Source organism: Staurois parvus, unplaced genomic scaffold, assembly GCF_062004578.1.
Source record: "Staurois parvus isolate SC_StPar_1 unplaced genomic scaffold, SC_StPar_1.0 ptg001944l, whole genome shotgun sequence".
NCBI lineage: Eukaryota > Metazoa > Chordata > Amphibia > Anura > Ranidae > Staurois > Staurois parvus.
The window spans coordinates 67,513-81,434 of NW_028319740.1; the positions used below are offsets into that span (position 1 = coordinate 67,513).

Genomic DNA, 13,922 nt, shown 5'->3' on the forward strand with positions numbered 1-13,922 from the left:
TGTGATTGGTCATATCAGTCACATGACACTGCCAGCGGGCGTTGTAGTAATCTGTCATCATTCAATCTGCTATAGACCGGGCGGGAAGGTGTTACTCTGACAGCTAGACGGGAGGAGAAGATCCCCCGCTAGCTGTCACAACAGGGAGGAGTGGGGGGCCGGTCCGTTCTCAACATGTTACATCTTGAATATGGGTGTAACATTTTACAAAAGGTGAACTTATCCTTATGCTGCTAACATTTGTAAATAGATAGGAAGGTATATTATATTTAGTAATTTGGACAATTTTTTTTTTACATTTATTCAATTAATTCAGGATGGGAAAAGGGGTGTAGTATGTTATATTAACTTCCAAATAATAACTCGCCAGTCATTTTTATATATGTAATAATAAATCCCCTCGTTTTGAAGAAGCTACGTAAATGACATAAAAGTTGAAAGTAAGAGCTTAAATTGATATGCCTTATCTGTTAATATATACGTAAGAGTGTTAACAGGTTTTAATTATTGAAAGTTATCATTAATTATTTGGAGGATCAATTATTTAAAACTCCAAACTCCATGTTATAAATGCAAAGAATAAACAGAGAATGTGATTGACTAGCCCAAGTTCTTTATCGACGCAACAACATGCAGGCAGTGAGGTTGCATTATGTATGGAAGTGTGACGTTGTATTGTACAAATTCTGTCGTGATATTCTCCGGAAGAGAAATAAAGTAAAGAATTAAAACCATGGAAGAAATCAAAAAGAAATGTAGAGGAAGAAAACGCAAACTGACGAAGATAGATTTAGATTTGTGAACATTACTAACATTTTAAATATACATAACTATGTACATTATATGTATGTTGATATTTCTCAATTCTATGTGTAATTTTTGTTTACTTTAACCACTTCCAGTCTGGACACTTTTACCTGCTTCCTGTCCAGGCCAATTTTCAGCTTTCAGTGCTATCACACTTTGAATGACAATTGCGCGGTCACGCAACACTGTACCCATATGCATTTTTTAGCTTTTTTTTGAGACAGATAAAACTTTATTTATTCACCACTGGGATTTTTATTTTTTTGCAATGTAAATTAAAAAGTCCAAAAATTTTGAAAAAAAGTGTTCTTATAACAGTTTGCAAATAAATAGTATTTCATCATAAACCTTGGCCAAAATGTATTCCGTTATATTTTTAGTAAGAAAAAACAACCCAAAATAGTTTATAGACAAAAATTATAAATTTTTAAACATTTCTTTTACATTTTTTTTATTTTTTATATATTGTCACTCTAGCAGTACAGTGTCACCATGGTGACACTGTACTACTTGTGGGGGGTGATGAAGATTTTTTTTTTTACACTGATTGCTTTTACACCCATAAAGGATGTAAAAGCAATCATTTCTCCTTCTCTCTAGCTGCATTCTTACAGCCATTGAGAACTACAGAGTGAGCTGTGATTGGTCACAGCTTGTCACATGGTACAAGGCTCTTGTGAATAGCCTTGTACCATGTGACCTCTGTGATCATTCACAGATTTCACACATAGTAAGCAATGATGTCACAAGTGGCATCTTGCTTACTACTCTGATTGGCCAATCAGTGTTCACATGATCGGGACCTCGTACAGAGGTCCCGTCCGACGATCGGTTTTTCTCTGTGTCCGAAGGACACAGCAGGCACTGGATCTATTGCTCTGAGGAAGACTGCCGAAACGCGTTAGCACTTTACCCGAGGACCTTTGTTGTCCACGACTGGCATCCTTTGACTCCTTGTCTCTGTTTTTATGACTTTTTTGGCTTGTGAGTTTGCATTTGTATTTTTATAATAAATTTCATATTATCACGGTAATGTACGAGGAGAGTGTGCCGTTTTGTTCTTTTCTGCTAGTATCAAGATTCACCGATCTATCAAGGGCAGCACCTCAGCGAGTGCTGGATTCCATATTTTGAGTGCTGGTTTCTGGTTACTGTTGGATACTATACTATATGGTTAAATCACAGTGGCTAAATAGCACTTCCACCTGGCAGTACTAGGGTAGTTGGTTCGAATCCCAACCATGGCACCACCTGCCTGGAGTTTGCATGTTCTCCCTGTGCCTGCGTGGGTTTCCTCCGGGTACTCCGGCTTCCTCCCACACTCCAAAGATATGCTGGTAGGTTAATTGGATCCTGTCTAAAATTGTCCCTAGTATGTGTATGTATGAATGTAAGTTAGGGACCTTACAGTTGCAAGAAAAAGTATGTGAACCCCTTGGGATTACGTGGAGTTTTGCATGAATTGGGCATAAAATGTGCTCTGAACGTCATCTAAGTCACAACAATAGAAGAACACAGTCTGCTGAACATAATACTACACAAACATTAGATGTTGCCATGGTTTAATTGCACATAACATGTAAACAGTCACAGTGCAGGGAGGAAAAAGTATGTGAACCTTTGGACTTAATAACTGGTTGACCCTCCTTTGGCAGCAATAACCTCAACCAAACGTTTCCTGTAGTTGCAGATCAGACCTGCACAATGATCTGGAGTAATTTTGGACCACTCCTCTTTACAAAACTGTTTCAGTGTAGCAATATTCTTGGGATGTCTGGTGTGAATCGCTCTCTTAAGGTCATGCCACAGCATTTCAATGGGGTTGAGGTCAGGACTCTGACTGGGCCACTCCAGAAGGCGTATTCTGTGCTGTTGCAGCCATTGTTTTGTCGAATTACTTGTATGCTTTGGGTCATTGTCCTGTTGCATCACCCATCCTCTGTGGAGCTTCAGTTGGCGGACAGATGGTCGTACGTTTTCCTGCAAAATGTCTTGATAAACTCTGGAATTCATTTTCCCATCAATGACAACAATCCGTCCAGGCCCTGAGGCAGCAAAGCAGCCCCAAACCATGATGCTCCCTCCGCCATGTTTTACAGTGGGGATGAGGTTTTGATGTTGGTGTGCTGGGCCTTTTTTTCTCTACACATAGTGTTGTGTGTTCTTCCCAAACAACTCAATCTTGGTTTCATCTTGAGGGTTAGGGACTGATGTGAATGTACAATATATATGTAAAGTGCTGCGTAAACTGACGGCGCTATATAAGTACCTGAAACAAATAAAATCAACTGTGTTGCTTCCACCAAAAGATCCAAAGAAGAGCTCCCTGCAATAAGACTGTAAGTACACTCTCCATTGGCGCGTGGCGAGTCCTAGCACCTTTGTCTTTCAGCGCTGCAGAGGCAAAGTCTTCAGCATTCATCAGTGTCAGATGCCTGTGTCCTCCATGGTTCTTGCCTTCAATGCCTACATCATTATAGGACTCAGTAGGGACTATGGAGAGCGTTGTTCAAAATTTGCATCAGGGTTATGCAGGCCATGCATGGGTCAAATTCCGAACTAATTTTCTTTAGAAAATCGAAAATTTTGAGCGTTTTGTAATCCGATGGCGCCACCATTGATTTTGAAATTCAACCAACCGAGCCTTCAATTTCCCTTCATGTTGCTACAGAAAAGAATTTTTGTGGCCAAGAATTTTCTTTTCTTTCCAGGTCAAAGCTCATGCGCATTTCTTTTTTGTTTAGCTTTCCCACACAATTCTCCCCTCATTGATTTGAAATTTGTTTGTTTTTTTAAAAGTTTCCAACATTCCCGATCACTCAAATGCGGTGGTCACACGAAAATTGCCAGTTTCTGTGACCCACTAATTGTGCGAAATTCAAACGAAAATTCATAGAAAAGATTTTAAAAAGAAAATTCTTTCAGCATTCGACTCGTGTATGGCCGGCTTTACCTGCCTCTCTGCAGTTGAGCTCCTGGACTAAGCTTTTTGAAGCCACTTTTGAAGCTGTGCTGGGAGCAGTAGACATAGCAAGAGGGAGGTAGAGCAAGAAAAAGGGACCAGAGGCACTAAGAATCCGGCAATCCTGGAAATGTCTGATTCCTGTGAGATTAGCAGCACATCTATGAAGAAGAGTGCTGATCATAATTTAAAATAACATGGCCAGAAATGTTCTTCTCATTTCCTGTAAATGGTTTGATAGCAGAAGTCTGATCTTTCCTGTGCAAACTACTCATCCCATCATCTCTCATACAATGGAGGCTGCATCACTCCACTGTATCTATGGAGGGAGCCATGATTGTCACCCTAGGCTGCTCTCCTGATATGGACCCCAAACATGTCCGTATCTCTTCGTCTCCATTACATGGGGGGGGGGGGGGGATTGGTAGTTTACAAATGAAAGCTAAGAAGGAAGATATTTGTCAGTGCAGCTGACGGAAAATGACAAGGACTCTGCATTCCTGCCAGGATAAACAAATATTTTCTGAAAATGTACTTCGGGCCGGTTCAAACTATAGAAACGCAGTCCAGATGCGTTTTTGACGCATTTTTGATGCATTCCAGTTTATTTTTTCCCTTCTCTATTTCTTCAATTTAAATAGGGGCATGTGTGTTCCAGTGTGAATTACTGCGTGCAGTTCTGTGCAGAAAAAATGCAACATGTTCTACTTTTTATTGTGCAACCAGATCGCACTGGAACTGCAAGCGCTGATGTGAACTATGACATTGACCTCCATATAACCTACTTTCTGTGCGTTTTGGATGCAGAAAAAAACGCAACTGAAACCCATGTAGCTTGAACCGGCCCTTAGGGGGAAAAAATTCAAAACAAATGCAGCTGCCATATCTACAGACAAGCTCCAATAGATCATATTTTTCTTTCTGTATTTAGTTATTCTTTAACTTGTGAAACCTGAAATCAAAAATGTAATGTATTGCAGCTTACCAATCAACAGATGTGGTGACTGAATCAGTTTTCTTTTCCCCTCTCTGTTTTCACCTGGTGATCTGGCCAGTACCACACCTCCAGCATTAGTGAGACACCACTCTGGAGGAATAAGCAGAGGAGGCACAGCAGACAGCAGCACTGTCAGGATGGGGGATGGGAGTGTTAAATGTATTAGCAGATTTGAACCACTAACAAATTGAAGCCAAACTCCAGCTCACTTTGTAATAATTTACAGCAAACGGTTTTATTTTTTACTTATGGGATAAAGCTTTTGGACGAACAAATAAAAGCTGATCACTGTAATTGCGCCTGCAAGTGTTAAAGTGTTACTAAACCCACAGCAATAAAATCCATCTGTATATGCAGTAAAGCATGCTTGTTATACTCACTGTGGAACCCAAGGAGTTAATCCTCCGCATTATGTAAAAAAAGATGTTTGATCCTGTATTCTCTGATCCTCCCCTTGTTCTACTGTTCCCAGTCCATCTGCTGATAGTACAGAGCTCTTGGAGTCACTCTGAACATGCTCAGTTTGGTGTGTATTGCTACAATTTTTTTTTTTTATTATTTGGGAGGGCTTATGTGATCTGCACAGGGCCAATCAGCACAGACAGAGGGTCAGGGGTCATGCAGGCTCTTAGGAAGGTCAGATGAGAATGCAAACTCCTTTTACAAGATTAAGCACTGCTCAGCCAGACACCAAGAGAAGTCTTAAGACTGCTATACACTGCTGATGAGAAAAGGTATTCAGCAGCTTATATTTACTAAAATAATTGCATCTCCTAGATTGTAAGCTCCAAAGAGCAGGGCCCTCGAACCCCTCGTGTATTGTGTTGTTACTGTCTTGTCTCATGTTCTGTCCCCCTTGCTACTGTACAGCGCTGAGCATACCCTTTGGCGCTATATAAATAATGTATAATAATAATTTCCATGTTCTGTGCACTGTGGGAGACCAAATAGAGTGAATGCAGAGTCCTGGGTTTAGTAACACTTTAAGTGGTTTGTCTCTTCCATGTAAACTGATACATTCTTCTGAAGAGTTTATGCTTTTGAAAAACAAATGACTTGCAGGCTGGATTACCAGATAAAAATAGGGGATAACATCTTGGGCGATCAAAGGGTTAACTGTGTGCTGTTTTACTATGTGTGTGTGTTTCACTGTAAACACACTGCTTTGTATGGCTCTGCTATACAGAGCCATACAAAAGCAGTGTGCAGGAGCCAACAGGAACGAGATCTGTGTTGTTTACACACAGGTCTCTCCCCCGTCGGCAATACTTGGCGATCACCAGGTGCCAGCAAGTAATCACTAGCCGGGACCCGGTGATTGACAGGCGGGGCCGCGGATGACGGCGTGGTTAGGGCACGTGTCCGTGCTCCCTACCCAGAAATACAAAATCATGTATGTATACTTGATTTGCACACCCATGCCGCCCTGTAGCAGTATTTCTGCTATAGGGCGGACAGAAAGTGGTTAAACCTGTCAAGACAAAAATATCAGACTTGCCACTGCCTGCTTCTGAAAGTTCTGACTGACAAGCTCTTACGGTGACCCCCTGGCTTCAATACTTTTGTAGTCACTAAGCCAGAACAAGCATGCAGATCAGGAAAGTCAGAGTGAAGTCCTCAATCCTGATCGGCATACTTTGGATCAGTGACTTAGAAAGTACTGAAACCACTTAATCAGCATGACAGCCAGAGAACATCTAAGAAAAAGCAATCTCAGCATCCACACACAGCCACTCACAAAAAGGTAAATATAAATCAGACTACAGGCCAGGGTAACATTTTATATCAATCTTTACTTGGTAACTCTCAATCAGGTGGGAAATTATAAAGATTTCAACTTATTTTTAAAAGATAAGAGCAGCCCTTATATGAGATTCCAGAAGGTGGATGCAGAATCTTCGAAACATTTACGTTTATGAAGTCACAAACTGCCAATTTTAAAATCCAGTAACCACACACATAATAATTTAAACATTCAACTGATCATTTGATGTGACTACACTGATCAAATCAAATGAAAATTGCAAACTAGAGACCCTCCAAATCGGTTTAAAGAGCCCTAAATTGATTATATATGATTTATATTTTGCTTTAAATTGTATTTTTTTTTTGGAAAAAAACAAAAAAACCAGGAGCACTTAATTTCTGTGTTGCGTCCAATTCCCAATCAATAGGATGCGGTATTGGAGCGCACTGCGACATTCATGTGCGTTGTGGCATGTCACACAGCATAGTGTGAAAAGTCCCTTTTGTCTCTTTCACAGTCCAAACCGTTCTTCTGCTTCAGAAGTGATCATTTCTGCTATAGCCAGAGAAGAGGTGGCCGCTGGAGATGGGGCGTTCCTCACATGGAGAATTCGGCTTGCAATATCACCAGACCCGCCGTCAAACACAAAATCGTCCACTAGGTTCCCGTCTCTGTCCAAGGCCTGTGCTCGGACTCCTGAGGGGCCTCTGTGTGAGAAAGAGCCGGCTTTATATGTCTTGTATCACACATATGATGGATGTATAGAAGCCAAAAAAGTAATTCTAAAACACTTCTTGTCTCAGGATGACACCACTGCCCCTCCAGATACAGTACAGTGAGCGATCGCTCACCCTAGGACAGAGGTGTGGTACTTGCAGGATCAACAAGTGAAAATAAAAGGAAAAAAAAAGAAAAAACTAATGCAGCCACCACATCAAATGACTGGTGAATTGCCATATAAAATGTTGTTCTTGAGTTTTGATACACTTTAAAGAATACATTTTTATTTTCCCATGCAGTGCGGCTGTGCCCGCACTGCATGGGTTGACAGCTTGTTTTGGTATAGGGGATTGAAGAGCACAGGTATACTTACCTAATCTTCCTCTGAGTGCAAGACCGGTCCCTGCTCCTGCCTCCCCCCACCCCCCGGCACACTAATGGTCTTGTGAATGGACTGTTCCTGACATCATCACACCCATAGGCCAGCTCTGGACGGGAGGCTGGCAGAACAGTCCATCACTGGATGAGGGTGAGCGCTGTTTTCTGGAAGATTGAAGGATCGGGTAAGTATAGCTTTTCCTTGTGCCCCTCGTCAAAACGAGCAGTTAAACCATGCAGTGCGGGCATAGCCCCACTGCATGGGAAAATATAAATTTTACTCAAGTTCTTCTTTAACCACTTGCCACCAAATCACATACATGTATGTGATTGACTACAAGTGATTATACCGGGGTTATGGCTGCAGCTGTCAGCCATAACTCCAGTATCATTTTCTTAAGCTGGCCATGCTCTACAAAGAAAAAGCAATCCTAGCGGCTAATTAGCCGCTGAATCGCTTTTACAGGCTGCTGAAGGGAGTCCCCTTCTCTGGAAAGTATTATATATTTTTTTTTTCTTTTATCTCATGCTCTCCAGGGTAGAGGAGAGATCTGGGGTCTTATAAAGCATAACAGATCCTCTTTATGGAGACATCTGGGGTTTATATCTATCACAAGGGATGTTTACATTTCTTGTGATAGGAATAAAAGTGATAAAAAAAAAGAAATTAAAAAGGGAGTATGTAAAATATTTATTTTTAAAAAATATTTTACACTCTCCCTTTTAATAATAATAATAGTAATTAAAAAAAAAATATGTAAAGCACTCCCATCCCTGTGTGCAGAAATGAACACATATGCGGGCCACGCACGCATACGTAAACTGTGTTCGCACCACACATGAGGTATCGCCGCAATCGTTATAGGGAGAGCAATAATTCTAGTGCTAGACCTCCTTTGTAGCTCTAAACTGGTAACCTCTAAAAAAAATTTTAAAGCATCGCCTGTGGAGATTTGTAAGTATAATAGTTTGTCGCTATTCCACGTTAGGTATCTAAATAATCTGTTATATTTTACCAAAAATTGCGTTATATTTTGTGGTTTGTTTTTTTCATTCAAATTTATTTTTTCCAATTAAATTGCATTTAAAAAACCGCTGAGCAAATACCGTGTGACAAAAAAATTACAACAACCACCATTTGATTCTCTAGGACCTCTGCTAAAAATATCTAATGTTTGGAGGTAGGGTTGGCGCCGATACTAAGAATGTGCACTTGTACCCACCCACATTGCATTTTTGATGTTTTTGTTTTATTTTTTATTTTTTTAAAGTAACGTGTTGTTTTCTCAGAGGTGCAGGCTGATGTCAGGCAACCAGAAACGCACTGGAAATGAGGCAAAAACACAATGGAGCGGGGTGAAAGCAGCCCTACTATCTGCTTAGAGCACCTTCGTTTTCTGTCTGGGACAGAGCGCCCTCTTGTGTTAGTGAGCATTGCTGCTACTGACTAAAGATTTTACGTTCCCTTTGATGTATACATTCTGTTGCTCAGGTCAGCAATGGTGAGATTTTTTGGTCTGTGGACTTTAGAAACACTTTAATATAAATCTACTTCAAAAGAAACTGCACTGTAATGCTCATTCTGTTGCTCAGGTCAGCTATGGTGAGATTTTTGGTCTCTGGACTTTAGAAACACTTTAATATAAATCTACTTCAAAAGAAACCGCACTGTAATGCTCATTATGTTGCTCAGGTCAGCTATGGCGAGATTTTTTGGTCTCTCAAGAACTATACGTTTGCTTTTACTTATTCAGACAAACAGGTTACATTTTGCCATTTTTTCCCCTTTGATATCCAACAAGTTTTATTGCAGATAATGCAAACTATCAAAGCCAGATGGCAACACATTGCTCAGTGCCAGGCTCTCTCCTACTCCTTGCATTACTTGCAATTCCAGTAGGTATAAATTTACGGCTGGCTGTTAATGTGGATTTCCTTGTAAAATTCTGGATGCCTGGCTGTCCCTGGCTCCAGTACTGTATGAATCACTGACTGAACCGGTGAATAGTCAGTGAAAGCAGAATTTCTGTTCTGAATGCTTGTTCTGGGATATTCCAGAAATGGTAGCACAAATATTTATTGCAGCGCAAGTTTCCTTTACAATTTAATCAAATAGCCTGAGGTCTGCAATTTGTACATCGTACGGAAAAGCAGCACATCAGCCGTCCATTTACATCTACTGGAATTGCAAGTGATGCAAGGAGTAGGAGAGAGCCTGGCACTGAGCAATGTGTCGCCGTCTTACTTTGATAGTTTGCATTATTTGCAATAAAACTTGTTGGATTTCAAAGGGGAAAAAAAATGGCAAAATGTAACCTGTTTGTATGAATGAGGAAAAGCAAGCTTATAGCTCCTGAGAGACCAAAGAAATCTCACCATAGCTGACCTGAGCAACAGAATGAGCATTACAGTACAGTTTCTTTAGAAGAAGATTTATATTAACCACTTGAGCTCCTGAGGATTTACCCTCCTTAATGACCAGGCCTCTTTTTGCTACTCGGCGCTGCACTAATTCAACTGATAATTGCGCGGTCATGCAATGCTGCACCCAAACGAAATTTACATCCTTTTTTTCACACAAATAGAGCTTTCTTTCCGTGGTATTTGATCACCTGTGCGCTTTTTATTTTTCACGCTATAAACAAAAAAAGGCCAAAAATTTTGAAGAAAAACAATATTTTTTACTTTCAGCTATAAAAAATATATAGTAAACTCAAAGTTGGTTATAAATTTAGGCCAAAAAATGTATTCTGCTCCATGTTTTTGGTAAAAAAAAACCCCAATAAGTGTATATTGATTGCTTTGTGTGACAGTTATATAGTCTACAAACTATGGTATAAATACTGCAATTTACGCCATTTTTCTGCTATACAGCGCTGCGCTAGTTTAACGGACAATTGCGCAGTCATGCAATATGGTACATAAATGAAATTTACATCCTTTTTTTCCCCACAAATTGAGCTTTCTTTTGGTGGTATTTGATTGTCTGTGCGGTTTTTATTTTTTGCGCTATAAAAAAAAAGGCTGACAATTTTGAGGAAAAAAAAAACATTTTGGACTTTTTGCTATAAAACATGTCCAGTAAAAAAAAATGCAAAAATCAAATTTAGTCATAAATTTCTGCCAAAATGCATTCTGCGACATGTCTTTGGTAAAAAAAAAAACAATACGTGTAAATTAATTGGTTTACGTGAAAGTTATAGCGTTTACAAATGGCAGGAAAGATACTGGGATTTTTAGGTTTTTTTTTTTTATACTAATAATGGCGGCGATCAGCGAATTATGGCGGCGATCAGGGACTTATGGAAGCGCCCAGTGACTTATGGTGGGACTGCGGCAGACATTCTGACATTGGGGGGTACTGACTTGGGGTCACTGACATCCCCAAAAACACTAATACAGTGATCAGTGCAAAAAAAAAAAACACTGACACTGTACTAATGGCACTGGGGAGAAAGGGGTTAACTTTATTTTGCAGGGAAGGGTTATCTGTGTGAGGGGAGTGTTTTACTGGGGGCGGGGGTGTGTACTGCACGGGACACCGCTGATCGAGAGAGAGAAGCTCTTCTTTCTCGATCAGCTCGTCCTCGAGCTGTCAGGGAAGTGACAGACAGCACAGCTACAGCAGCTGTGCTCTCTGTCACTGTTTACCGCCGATCGCCGGGAAACAGCCGGTAAGGACCGGCTGTGACCCGGCAACTGACATCCGCGGCGGTGATCGGCGGGACAGATAGGGCGGCGGCGCGCCCCGCGTGCGCCCCCTATCTGTTTACAAAACACACGTTTTAAAACGTGGTTTTGCCTGCCCATGCCACCCTGCCGCCGTATTTCTACAGTGGCAGGGCGGCAGATGGTTAAAGTGTTTCTAAAGTCCAGATTTTTTTTTTTTACCTTCCCTGAAAGTTCTTTCTCCATCCAGTGCTGTGCCCATCTGCAGCTGCGCTGTCCCCTTTTTCTCTTCTCACAGGACAAAGAGGCAGCAGAGACAGGCATTGGCGCCTGCTGCTGTCAATCAAAGGAGGAAGTGGGGTGGGGCCAAGCTGCACTGTGTGTATCTACGGACACACACAGCCCGGTTTAGGAGCGTACCTGCACAAGTACTTGCAGAAGAGGAGGAGTGGAGAGTGCCGGCGAGGGACCCCAGAAAGGAGGGTAAGAGACCGCTCTGTGTAATACCATTACACAGAGCAGGCAATTCTAACCTCTTTTTTATTTTATTTAAAGGCATAAATTTAGCCTTTATAACCACTTTAAGCCAACAGGATACCTTGGCACTCACCTGACAATATCACTAAGAGAGAGCTCTGGGATGAATTTCTGAAGTTCCTTAAGCTGTGCGCTTAAAAATAAAGCCCGGTACATCTCTCCCATTCCGTATGCCAGATTCTTCAGCACCAACTTAAGAAGCCCACTGGATAGGAGAGAAAAAACAAAAATGAAAACTTGATAAAATTTCCAGTTTTACAAAGTAACAAACACAACAAGATTTTCTTGCCATTAATGTAGAATATTTGAGATCTGATCATAAATTGATTAGTATTTCTCAATTTTTAGAGAAACTATAAATATGATCAATGTTAGGCCTCATGCACACGGGACTTTTTTTTTTTTTTTAATTCACCTAGAAGCCAGCAGCATTTTTACAAGAAAAACCGCCTTACGCTTGTAAAAGTGTCTAATGCTTTTACAAGCGTTTAGGCATATTTCCAGGCGTCAAGCGCTTCGGCATTCATTCATTTCATTGGACAGAATAAATCATTTATTCTGGCCATTGAAGTAAAGTAACATTCAAGTGCTAAGCATGCCTACCGTTAAACGCGTTTAAGTGCGTCAAGTGGTTTTTTTTTAGCCAAAACGCTGCTGCTCCTGGACGCACTGGCAGTGGGGTTTTTTTTCCTGCCATAAAATGCCGCAAAAAGCCTTTGTGTGCATGGACACATAGGCTAACATGCAGGGGAGTTTAGAGGCAACCCCCCCCCCCCAAAAAAAAACACCTGACGCCCCTAGCATTAAAAACACCCAGTGTGCATGAAGCCTTAAAGCTATCAGTGTAAACTGTGATAAACCCAAAATAAAAAACGTAATATAATACAGCTTACCAATCATTAGATGTGGTGGCTGCATTAGTTTTCTTTTTTTGGGCTTTCTCTTCTTTTCACTTGGTAATCTGGCCAGTAAAACACCTACTGTATTAGAGCACCCCCACTTTGGATAAAGGGGCACCTTGGGACAGCAGCATTGTCTAGGTTAAGAGGAATATTAGGTGTACTAGCAGTTTTCAATACCCTGACAAATCAAAGCCAGACTCCAGCAAACTTTGCAGTTACAGCAACATTTTTTTTTTCATTCTAAGTAACTCTGTCAATAGTAAATGGTTTGTCTCAACACTACTGCTACACGCTGGACAGCTTGTTCTGCTGCACAACAGCAGACTTACTGGCTGGATCACCAAGTGAATATAAACCCTAAAAAAGAAAACTAATCTAAGAATTGGAAAAGTTCCAATATAATAAATTTTGCGCATGGGTTTAATACTGATTTAACCACTTGAGCTCCAGAGGATTTACCCCCCTTAATGACCACGCCTCTTTTTGCTACTCGGCGCTGCACTAATTCAACTGATAATTGCGCGGTCATGCAATGCTGCACCCAAATGAAATTTACGTCCTTTTTTTCACACAAATAGAGCTTTCTTTCGGTGTATTTTGATCACCTGTGCGCTTTTTATTTTTCACGCCATAAACAAAAAAAGGCCAAAAATTTTGAAGAAAAACAATATTTTTTACTTTCAGCTATAACAAATATATAGAAATTTCAAAGTTGGTTATAAATTTAGGCCAAAATGTATTCTGCTCCATGTTTTTGGTAAAAAAAAATCCCAATAAGTGTATATTGATTGCTTTGTGTGAAAGTTATAGCGTCTACAAACTATGGTATAGATACTGCAATTTACGCCATTTTTCTGCTATACAGCGCTGCGCTAGTTTAATGGACAATTGCGCGGTCATGCAATACGGTACATAAATGAAATTTATATCCTTTTTTTCCCCACAAATTGAGCTTTCTTTCTGTGGTATTTGATCGCCTGTGCGGTTTTTATTTTTTGCTCTATAAAAAAAAGGCTGACAATTTTGAGGGAAAAAAAACGATATTTTGGACTTTTTGCTATAAAACATGTCCAGTAAAAAAAATGCAAAAATCAAATTTAGTCATAAATTTCTGCCAAAATGCATTCTGCGACATGTCTTTGCTAAAAAAAAAAACCCAATACGTGTAAATTAATTGGTTTACGTGAAAGTTATAGCGTTTAC

The 13,922-nt window shown here is 40.4% G+C and overlaps 1 protein-coding gene across 2 annotated transcripts in view; it reads right to left on the bottom strand.

The window, feature by feature from the left end:
- Nucleotides 1-6,539: 6,539 nt before the first annotated feature.
- L2HGDH (L-2-hydroxyglutarate dehydrogenase) overlaps nucleotides 6,540-13,922 on the bottom strand; it is a 37,802-nt gene continuing 30,419 nt past the window's right edge. For both annotated transcript variants that reach the window (XM_089664555.1, XM_089664556.1), the window contains 2 exons: nucleotides 11,891-12,022; nucleotides 6,540-7,220 (listed from right to left, as the gene is read on the bottom strand). In XM_089664555.1, the coding sequence (XP_089520681.1) occupies nucleotides 7,025-7,220; nucleotides 11,891-12,022 (328 nt within the window). In that variant the 3' untranslated portion in view covers nucleotides 6,540-7,024. The remainder of the gene's footprint in view (nucleotides 7,221-11,890; nucleotides 12,023-13,922) is intronic.